Source organism: Vicugna pacos, chromosome 17, assembly GCF_048564905.1.
Source record: "Vicugna pacos chromosome 17, VicPac4, whole genome shotgun sequence".
Taxonomy (NCBI): Eukaryota; Metazoa; Chordata; class Mammalia; order Artiodactyla; family Camelidae; genus Vicugna; species Vicugna pacos.
The window spans coordinates 3,980,634-3,992,746 of NC_133003.1; the positions used below are offsets into that span (position 1 = coordinate 3,980,634).

A 12,113-nucleotide genomic window follows, 5' to 3' on the forward strand; every position below is an offset into this window, starting at 1 on the left:
TGGAGGAAGTAATAGCCAGTGAACCACAACAAAGATCTGACCCCTTCCGTTGGCTGCCAGGAGGGAAATAAAATACATTTAAAGCTAGAGGACAAGATTTCTTTTCCTGTTTAGTCTGAGTATGATATGCCAGTGCTTAACCTACTCTGGTGCCACCCAAAGCAGTGTTGACCATATTCCACTCTAACCAATCAACACGTAGAGGCCAGGAGCTCCCCTCACACTCAGGAGAGAGAAGAGAATGGGTTGAAGGCTGAGGGGAGGCGTAAGGATGTGAATCCTGGCAGTGTGCTATTTAAGCCTGGCTTAAAGCCCAAAGTGCTGCATGGTTCTGCTGTCTTCCCTTCTGCCCAGCCTGCTGTGACAAGGGACACACCCAGTCTGCTCTGCGGTGATGTGTCCAGCTTCTGGAAACGCCCGTCAGGTCCCTCTCTGACCACTGAGAGATTTCAACCAGAGCTCTTCCCTCAACGGATCTGCTGCTGACAGAAGTGTGGCCTGTGACTGACTGACCTGCCCTGGGAGATACTTTTAAAAGCAACTGACTTTTCCATTCTGAGTCTGTTTCTGTTTTGTAAATAAGTTCAGCTGTCTTATTTTCTTTTTAGATTCCACATACATTTGATGTCATGTGGTATTTGTCTTTCTCTCTCTGACTTACTTCACTTATTATGACAATCTCTAGTTCCATCGATGATGCTACAAATGGCATTATTTTAAAATCTTTTTATGGCTGAGTAGTATTCCATTGTGTATATATGCCACATTATATTAGGTGAAGTCAGTCAGAGAAAGACGAATGTTGTATGAAATCACTTATATGTGGAATCCAAAAAATTATACAAATATTTACAAAAGAGGAATAGACTCACAGACACAGAAAACAAACTTATGGTTACCAAAGGGGAAAGGCTGGGGGGAGGGATAAATTAGGAATATGGGATTAACAGATAAACACAACTGTGTATAAAATAAACAACAAGGAATTACCATACAACATTGGGAACTATAGTCAATATGCTATAAACCTATAAAAGGAAAAGAATCTGAAAAGGAATATATAATATATATATATCTGAATCACTTTGATGTACACCTGAAACTAACACAATATTGCAAATCAATGATACTCCAATTAAGAAATATATGAAAGCAAATGAATTTAGACAACAGTTTATCTGATCTTATACATTTCTCAGGGGCTATTTTAAATGAAATTCTGCCTGCCCAGGTTAGCTTTATCCAAGGAATCCAAGTCTTGGGGAAAGTCTGATAATTATTATATGAAATGATCTGCCTAAGGTAGGCACCAACAAAAGCACACCAGCAATGAGCGATGTTCTTGGATGAGGAAATGGCAGGTTTTCATTTAACCCTAAAAGGTTCACATCTGTTTCTGCCCCACTGAGGGACCTAACTGTAGTTTACAGGGATTCAAAAATTATGCAGGAATTCTACAGCCTCAGAGTAGCCTGAAGATTTCTTTTGAGAGTCACACGTAATTAGGAGAGTTACACTATGCTCAGCCCGTAGGCATACTTGCTAAGCGTTTGTTATGTATTTACACTGATCCTTGCAATAATCCTAGAATGCATGTAACATTTTTATCCCCACATTACAGGCAAGGAAACTGGGGTTCAGCGAGGTCAAATGGTTTCCTCAAGGTCAGCTACTCAGTGACTGAGTGTGCACCTTTAATCCCTAAGTGACATTGCCTCCCTATGTGAAATTTCTCCAAAAAAGAAAAAAAAATTAAATAGGTTTGATGTGATTTTTCAGGTATGTTTCAAATTTTCTGTTTTATTCAAACTCTTCCCTTTCTGCCTTTTATCTCCCCGGATGCTTTTGGGCATTTGATTTCCCATCATCAGATAAGAAGAAATAAAAGGAAATACAATTTAACCACATGGATTCTGTTTGCTTCTGGTATTAATTAATGATCATGGAAGCTGTCCCAAGTGGGTAAAGTAAATCTCAGGGAATTGCCAGATTCCTACTGCATGTCCCTCTCAACTACCATCATAGATAATAAATATAAGATCTATTTTTATTTTAATTTGAAGATAATCTTTTGAGGATAGCTTTTGTTCCAAACTGGTCTTTTTCTTTCTTTTTTTTTAATTGAGTTATAGTCAGTTTACAATGTTGTGTCAGTTTCTGGTGTGCAGCACAATTATTCAGTCATACATGAATATACATATATTATTCCTTTTCATAATCTTTTTCACTGTAAGCTACTACAAGATCTTGAATGTATTTCCCTGTGTTATATACAATGAAACACTACTCAGCCATAAAAAAACATAATGCCATTTGCAGCAACATGGATGTCCCTAGAGAATGTCATTCTAAGTGAAGTAAGCCAGAAAGAGAAAGAAAAATACCAAACAATCTGTTTCTTCATGAAAGCCAGATTCCTGTGTTGAAGACCATTACCTGTTGAGTTATTGGGGACAGGCTGTGTTCCCTTGATGAATGATGCAATAAATGGTAATCTGCTGTGAAAAAGCTGGGCTCAATTGGTTCTGGAGATCCCTGAGATAACTGAAACAGAAAAAGGAAAACTGCATCTTATTTCACATTGAGAGTCAAGTCACATGAGATCTCCGTGCGTGTCTCTGCAAGAGGGACCGGGGCTCTTCGGCTGTCAATCCCTCTGACACAGATAAAGACCCATCTTCTTCCTTTCAAAAGGACTTTTATGAGGGGAGGGTGTAGCTCAGGGGGTAGAGGGCATGCTAAGCATGCATGAGGTCCTGGGTTCAAGCCCTGGTACCTCCTCTAAGTATAAGCAAGTAAATAAACGAAACTACCTCCCCCAACCACCCTCCCCACCGTCCAGAAAAAAAGGACTTATAAATTAGAGGCAGGCAAATTACAGTGAAAGCAAGCAGACAGTTCGCCGGTCAGGTGAAACACACACACACACACACACACCCTACACTTTACAGTCTTATGAGAACAAACTTAAAATGGATAGAAAAATAATGGCATGGGGTCTGCAATGCCAAAATGTTATTTTTATCAGGTGTGGGAGGAATAAACTCCAATTATTCAACAGAATATTATGTATAGAGCAAATCTATACTTTGTCATGTATCTGCATTGAAAATGCCTTCTTGTCCGGCCAAGGCAAACAAGTTTTTTAATACATCTTTCTCAGTCACCATTAATTAATTTTAATCTCCACAAATTAATTCTCAACATTGCAAAGGAAAGAGTAATTCACTAAAAGCCAGAATTTATTAAAATTCCAATCATTTAATTCCCCTCTATGGAGCTGAATTTTTTAATGAAATTTTCAACTTCCTTTCAACTTTCATTTTAACCAGCACTTGGGCTGGCCAAGTTTTGTGCCTGTGTAATACAATATGCTTTAAAAATGTCGATTCATATTAACAAACCAGAAGCAAAAGGAACAATTTAGACTTTGCCACAGTAGTTAACTTGGATTCATATTCTCTGTTCATTAAATAAGTAATTTTGAAATGAGGTGCTGAGATCGAAACTTGCACAGAGAAGGATGCTAAAGCTATGAAGACCAATGTGGTTTTTATAAATTGTTTTTTAAAATAACTTTATTGTGGTATAATTTCTGTAGAGAAAACTGCACATATTTCAGATGTACAATTTGATGAATTTTGATAGACAGATACACCGAGGAAACCATCACCACATAACATTTCCATCACTCCCTGAAAAGGGCAAACATCCAACTCCCAATTTATCCCTTCTCACCCCCTTTACCAACATGGTTTTCAGAAGCTCTGCAGAGGGGACACTGGAGCTGAACTTCGAAGGCTGGATTTGGTTGGACACAAGGAAGCCAAGTGGACATTCCAGGTGAGAGGACAACGAGGGCAGAGGCTGAGCATTGCACAAAAGGGGCATGGTGATACAGGGCTAGGACATTAACCCAATGATCTAGAGGCATGGGGATTTAGGCTGAAGAGAGGAAGGCAAGTGCTGTTCATTCATTCAGGGAGTATATTTTAAACCAACCCTTGTGTTCCCATGCACAGATCCGAGCTACGAAAACCACCAATGGTGGCCAAGAACCGTATTCTTGGAGCTGACTTCCTAATTAGGGAAAAATGTGTCTGTGAAATACCCGCCTGGATATATGTAAAATTGCAACTGAGCTGAATGCACTGAAGGCCAGGGCGGTGGTTCTAGGAGGTCACAGATAGACATAACTGAGACAGGGAAGGCTTTCCTGAAATAATGCTTCTGCTGAGAGACAAGAGTGAGTAAAGGACGGAGTGGGCAGAACATCACGGGCAGAGGAAAGAGCATGTGCAGTCTGGGGAGGAAGCAGCATGGTAGGTGGGCCCTGTGGCCAGTGAGGAGGCAGCAAAGGGCGAGAGTGGTACAAGGTGAGGGTGGGGAGAGGGGTCCAGGCTTGGACCAAACAAGACATGAACATCGTGGTGAGAATTTTGGCATTTTATACTCAGACCCATGAACAGTGTGTGTGTGTGTGTGTGTGTGTGTGTGTGGTGTGTGTGTGTGTGTGTGAGACAGAGAGAGAGAAAGAGAGAGACATAACCACATTCTGTTTTAAAAGGATCACTCTGGATGCAATATACACATAACAGTCTGAATGGGGCTGGGGCCGTGGGGTGAATGCAGACAGATCATGAGGAGGCACCTGCAGAGAGCACAGGCCGAGGCAGCTGAACCTGGAGTCAGATGGGGAGGCAGGAAACTGTAAGCAAGTGATTAAGAACACTGCCAACGTCTGGCAAAACCGACTGGAGAAGACATCCAGATGGCCGACAAGCACATGAAAAGATGCTCAGTATCAACACTTGTTAGAGAAATGCAAATCAAAACTACGATGAGGTATCACCTCACACCGGTCAGAATGGCCATCATTCAAAAGTTCACAAATGACAAATGCTGGAGAGGGTGTGGAGAAAAGGGAACGCTCCTTCACTGCTGGTGGGAATGTGGTTTGGTGCAGCCACTGTGGAAAACAGTATGGAGATTCCTCAAAAGACTAGGAATAGGCCTACCATATGATGCATTAATCCCACTCCTAGGCATATATCTGGAGGAAAATAGAACTCAAAAAGACACATGCACCCCAATTTTCACAGCACCACTATTTACACTAGCCAAGACATGGAAACAACACCAATGTCCATCGACAGATGACTGGATAAAGAAGCTGTGGTATATTTATACAGCAGAATACTATGCAGCCATAAAAAATAATGCCATTTGCAGCAAATAGATGGACCTGGAGAATGTCATTCAAAGTGAAGCCAGAAAGAGAAAGAAAAATGTTGTATGATATCACTTATATGTAGAATCTAAAAAAAAACACATGAATGAACTTATCTACAAAACAGAAACAGAGTCACAGACATAGAGAACAAACTTACAGTTACCAGGGATTAAAGGGAGTGGGAAGGGATAAATTGGGATTTTGAAAATTGCAGCTCTTGGGGAGTGCTGGAAATGTTAACTTTCATGAGTGTGGCAGTAGTTTCATGGGTGTAGACTTCTATCAAAATTCATCAAAGTGTACATCTGAAATGTGTGTTGTTTACTGTATATGAACCATACCACAATAAAAATTTCTTTAAAAAAAAAAAAGGAAATCAAATGAGAAGGATGCCAAGACCTCAGACTAGGTGATAACCAGAAGGAAGGAATGGCCACTGAAGATCAAATATACTTAATTAACAACAGTAGCACCTACGGCCACTAGCTGGTGCTTACTGCATTGTAGATAGATTTGATGTTCTATTTGGTTCTTTCAACTACCCTGTAAGGTAGGCATTATGCCCATTTACAGGTGAGGAATCTGAGATGTAAAGCAATTCGCTTCTAAGTGGCAGGACCAGGGCTATAATATCAAAGGCCAAGCAAAACCACGTGCACAATGAAGACTCCTCAGGTGTTAATGAGGTAGGAGATGCAAGAGATAAAGTGGAACATCTGGAGGTGACCGCATGTTTTGAAGACCCAGCAGAAGGAAAAAGGATGCTGCCAGTGATATTTGATGCAAAGAAAGGAGGAAGATGGTGAGTTCAAGCCTGGACATACCAGATGGCAAGTAAATGTTCGCCCACCAGGTGGAAATCTGGGTGATACGACAGAAGCTTTCTGAGCAGTGGCCTCTCCGGCCGGCTGATGTCACGAGGTGGATCACCAGTCCCAGACCAGCACCATGGGGCCCTCTCTTGGCTCATGAATATTGAGTTGAGGGATACCTGCTCTCTTTGGCATTATGCTCTGCTTGGAAGAACGTGTACGATCCTCCTTCTGAACTGATATAAAAGGGCTCTTCTGCTCTGAACAAACACCTACAGTTCCAAAGGGCAAATGGTTGTGTGTACTTTTGAACTAAACAAGTCGCTATTAAAGAGGAAAAGCTCTATCACTGTCACTACCCTCCCCCTCCCCAAAAACACTGATGTTGAGCAAATATTGAACAATTTTACCGCCTCATTGGTCAACTGAGAACACAGTTACTTTCTGGGCAAAAAACTAAATAGAAGAAAACAATAAGAAACTACAAATGTAATCCTCATTAAATTCCCCAAACTGTATCTTCTTTTCATATCATAAAATAAGGTTATCTTTGTTGTGGGACAACTACATAAACGAGTTAGAAGCTAATCAACTGAGGAAGGACTCGGAAGGAAATTAAGCCAAAATGAATGAGATTAGGTGTCAGAAGTGAGAAAAGTTTCAGCACTTTTCTCATCACACTTCACTCGCCAGGCCTCTGATCTTTCTTTCTTTAGGTTTTCCTTGTCCGCTTTCACTGAATTATGTGAACATATTAAGTCACAAAGTATTACCTTTTTTTTTTTTCATTTCTTCTAACCTACAGCTCCTTTATATTAGGTTTTATTAGGCTTTTGTGGCCATTTTGTTAACACAAATGTCAGTATTTACACTCACTATTTTCTAATAATTAAATCTTAGCGACTCATCACATGCAGGTTCAAGAGTTTACTTTACGGTAAACTTCACAGATGGTGCTACGCACGCCCATGAGGAAGCATGGGATGCCCAGCTGTCCCTCTTTTGAGATGTCAGTGGCCAAGAAGGCGCATGTCAAGACCCATCACTTCTTTAAAGGGGCTGCAAAATGACAGTGTTTTTACACCTTCGGTACTTATTAGCTGAGGGAGTTCTGTAATGAGAGAATTCCCTCTCATCAATTTAGTTACACTGAGATAGAATTCACAAAGGAAAGGCAGAATAAATGTTTGATTCTTTCCTTCTGTAAACAATTTTTGAAATAAGGTGTTGGTCACTCACTGAATTTCAAATGTAACCAGTAAGTGATTTCCTTTTTTTTTCCACTACCATGAAGCCTTAGATTTAAACATTAGTTGGTGCCTTTGATCCACTGTGGATATCATTCTCTTCAATACTCTAATTATACAACATAGAGCAGTGGGCTCCTGAGTCCTCTGACACACCCTTGGGAGCACTGGACAGAATCCCTGCCCTGCACCCTATGATGTTAAGATATTCCAGCCTAGTCTCATTCAGTTTCTGCTCTAGAGCTGCCTGTGGCTGTATTTCCAAAGCTGTGGGTGCAGAGGGAGCACACTGCTGCTTGCTTAGTTTCTAAACAAACTTAGTGAAATTTTTGGAAGTATGAGCATTTTTTAAAAGATAAGATTTATCATGAATTCATACTCATTCATACTGATCTTTCCAATTCTAATTTGAATTAATACCTTCTGTTTTGTCTCTGCTGCTTTTCTCTCCCATGCTTAAAATCCTGGTCCTCAGAGACACCTATCCAGTTACTCAGATGCTTTATTTCTCCTGCAATTCTAGCCAAGGTTGAGCAGGCTGGACCGAAGACACATCAGGTGAGTCAAAAAATAAAGAGCTTCATTTTTCAGAAAAGTTCTCGTCCATGTTTTGGCTCATCTTTATACCCCAGGTCTCAGGTGGTTCATAAGTAAGGCTCAGTCATCCCATGAAAATACCTTCAGACTGCAGGTGCAGAGCCACTGGATTTCAGGGGGAGCTTCAGAGGGGGAGGTGGAAACTGAGAGCACTTCGTGTATTGTCACCACTGCTTCCACGGCCATGGTGTGGGACGGCTGTGGAAGTCAAAGCTAATGGGCCCTTCCTCTGTGATGGCACAGTGGATGAAAAAGCCATTTCTGAACAAAACCCGCTGCTAAAGATTACATCACAAAGGGGAAAAACAGGTCAAAAATGCCTCATTTAGGTTTCAGACTAGGGACAAGGTGGCTTCTTTCTGCTCATGGAAAAGTATACAATTGTATCAATACTTACATAGCAATAAAGAATAGAACCAACATAGGCCATGTTAGACAGCGTGCAGGTGCACCAACCTAGAACCTAGTTGATACTCAACAATATGAACCATCAGGCACCTACCAGGCACTGGGTACGACCCTGGGGAATCAAAGATGAACAAGACACACTCACTGCCTTTGGAGAAACCATAATAATGCAAGTCTGTTTGAATGATGAGCTACTTAAAACAACAATAAGAGTGAAAACTCATAGAGAAAGGGGAGATTAATTCTTGATGCGGAAACAAAGTTTCAGTGGAGGAACTGGTTAATATGCCAAGTGGAAGCTTTCTTTAGCTCACAGGAGGCAAGGCCTGCCTCCCTAATTGTACAGTTTCATAAGGGCGTGAACCACCACGAGCTTAAAATATCAGACAAGGGGGTAGAGCACCCTACAGAGGGTAACTGAATCTGCCTCTCAGCCAGGTTGAAAGCAAAGATGATCCTGTGTCCCTGCAGCTGTCAAACAGGACAAAGGGGCTTCTGTCACCAACTGTGCTAACCAGAGATAAGCAATTCTCCTTCTGCCTGGTTGGCTTAACCTGCTGGTGATTTGGTTTCCTTGTATAAGAATAGAAATATCTACCAGCACCCACTGTCTAGGAGACTGCAGAACATTGATTATGGAAAGAACCTTAGAAATGGTTCATTCCATCCTCATAGCTGAGAAAAATCATGGCCTCAGATGTTAGCTGACTTGTTCCAAGTTGCAAAGCTCAACTCAGTGGTCTGTTGAAGAGTATCCTAATAAAGATTGGACTAGAACTATCTAATGTGTGTGTGTGTGTGTGTGTGTATGAGATATTAAATTGTATATATTTTATAGTAAATGTATATATAGATACACACTTAGAGATAGTTAATAACATTTTTTAGGAAAACATGCAATAATATGGAAAGAACTTTCTATTACTCTTCTAAGACTGATGGCTTCAGAAATGAAGGTCAGAAAATTTGAGGCAAAGGCATAGCCTTGATTTACTATCTCAAGTGATGCTACAGTCTGAATGTCTGTGTCCCCCACGGAGTTGTATATTAAAACCTAACCCTGAGGTGATGGTATTGGGAGGTGGGCCCTTTGGGCGGTAAATTGGGCCAGAAGGATAAAGTCCTTATATAAGTGTTCTTATTTTTTAAAATGCCCATAAAAGGAGCCCTGGGAGAGCTACCTTGCCTCCTCTCCCATGTAAGGACGCAGCAAGAAGTCAGCAGTCTGCAGCCCGGAAGCGGGTCCACGCCAGATCCGACCATGCCGGCACCCTGATCTTGGGCTTCCAGCTTCCAGAACCATGAGCAATAAATTTCTGCTGTTTATAAACACATCATCTTATGGTATTTTTACTATAGCAGCCCAAATGGACTAAGACAACCATGGACAATATCCTTTCATAGTGGGCAGAGCTTAAGTAGATGACGAAAGCTCAGGAGGCAGACAAATTAATTCCTACGTTGTGTTTTTGTTTGGTAGCCAAAAAGAATTCCTGTATGTAGAGCACCATACCTTTTTAATTTCAGATTTCAAGTTGCAAGGGTTACTCTGCTGGCTGAAGAGGTTTTTCTTGAATCTCTCTATAATCCTTCTTTTCAAGTTGTGGTGCAGAGCTGGAGGAAGCTGCATAAAATGAGAAAATCATTATCAGCAAGTCATTAGCAAAGCATAGCTGACTCCCAGGAATCATTAGTGAGGGTCAGTCACTGTACTCCCTGCATGGGACTAAATAAGAATTAAAATTTTACCCTAACTTGCATGACTTGATGTTACACTTGTTCATTCTACAATCCAGAACAAATATATTACTCTGTTCTCTTTCAAAAGGCTAGTTCTACTTATGTTACTGTTTTTTCATTTTATTGATATTATTTTTCATAAAACAACTCAATTACATATTAGTCGCACATATGAATTGAATTAAGTTTGCAAATAACAGGCTTGACAAAGAAAGATGCATTCTGTGAGATGCTCCAGCGCTTGTGTCATGCCCAGAACCATGCTAAACACGCTAATCTTGGTCCTTGTCCTGAAGGACCTGATACTATGGACCAGGAAGCCCATATCTGTGTTAGCACAACATCAGAAGCCTGCCTGTGAGCGTGTCTGAATGTGCACCTGATCAGAGAGAGAAATCAGACGGCAGGGACCAATCTTATCAGGAAGAAAGAGAAATGAACTCGTATACATTAGGGCCCAGCCAGGATGAGTTAGATTTGAGGAGTAAGTAGTAGGAAGTCACAGGTTAGAGTGGAGAAGGCATGGAAAAGTACCTGAAGGCACCTTTTTGATCTGACAATTCCCTACTGTTGCCACCTCCCTAAATCAAACACCAAAGGGTGATTCAACATACACAAATCAATCAATGTGATACACTACATCAACGAGAGAAAGAACAAAAACCACATGATCATCTCAATAGATGCAGAAAAGCTTCTGATAAAATTCAACACTCATTTATGATAAAAATTCTCACCAAAGTGGGTATTGAGGGAACATATCTCAATACCTAAAAGCTATATATGACAAACCTACAGCCAGCATAACTCTCAATGGTGAAAAACTCAAAAGCTTCCCACTAAAATCTGGGACAAGACAAGGCTGCCCACTATCACCACTCCTATTCAACATATTCCTGGAAGTCCTAGCCACAGCAATCAGGCAAGACAGAGAAATAAAAATAGAAATAAAAAAGAAATAAAAGGGATCCAAATTGTAAAAGAAGAGGTAAAAGTGCCACTAAATACAGATGACATGATACTATATATAGAAAACTCTAAAAGGTCCACACAAAAACTACTAGAAATAATCGAAGAATTCAGCAAGGCAGCAGGTTACAGATTAACGTACAAAAATCAGTTGCATTTCTTTACGCTGACAATGAATCAACAGGAAAACAAAGTAAAGAAACAATCCCCTTTAAAATAGCACCCAAATTAATAAAATACCTAGGAACAAATCTAACCAAGGAAGTAAAAGTCTTATACAAAGAGAACTATAAAACATACATTAAGGAAATTAAAGAAGACTTTAAGAAATGGAAAGATATCCCATGCTCCTGGATTGCAAGAATCAATATTGTTAAAATGGTCACACCTCCAAGGCGATCTACAGGACATATTTCACAAAACTAGAACAAATCATAATACAATTTATATGGAACCACAAAAGACCTAGAATTGCCAAAGCATTACTGAAGAAAAAGAAAGAGGCTGCAGGAATAACCCTCCCAGACTTCAGACAATACTATAGAGCTGCAGTCATCAAGACAGCATGATATTGGTACAAAAACAGACATGAAGACCAATGGAACAGAACAGAGAGCCCAGAAATGAACCCACAAACCTTTGGTCAACTAATCTTCGACAAAGGAGGCAAGAACGTACAATGAAATAAAGACAGTCTCTTCAGCACATGGTGTTGGGAAAACTGGACAGCTGCATGTAAGTCAATAAAGCTAAAACATCCCTTACACCATACAGAAAAATAAATTCAATATGGATCAAAAACTTAAACATAAGACTAGATACAATAAACCTCCTAGAAGAAAACATAGGCAAAACATTATCTGACATACGTCTCAAAAATGTTCTCCTAGAACTGTCTACTCAAGCAACAGAAATAAAAGTAAGAATAAACAAATGGGACCTAATGAAACTTACAAGCTTCTGCACAGCAAAGGAAACCATAAGTAAAACAAAATGACAACCTATGGAATGGGAGAAAATTTTTGCAAACAATGAAACTGACAAAGGCTTGATCTCCAGAATGTATAAGCAGCTCATATGACTCAATAAGAAAAAACATAAACAACC

General features: G+C 40.2%; 1 protein-coding gene across 1 annotated transcript in view; it reads right to left on the reverse strand.

Moving 5' to 3' along the window:
- Positions 1-12,113, reverse strand: part of LOC140686648 (serine/threonine-protein kinase Nek10-like) — a 72,507-nt gene that overhangs the window by 4,758 nt on the left and 55,636 nt on the right. The window contains exons 14-16 of the mRNA XM_072940851.1: positions 9,811-9,921; positions 2,456-2,544; positions 1,904-1,923 (exon numbers count right to left, since the gene is read on the reverse strand). Of these exons, the coding sequence (XP_072796952.1) occupies positions 1,904-1,923; positions 2,456-2,544; positions 9,811-9,921 (220 nt within the window). The remainder of the gene's footprint in view (positions 1-1,903; positions 1,924-2,455; positions 2,545-9,810; positions 9,922-12,113) is intronic.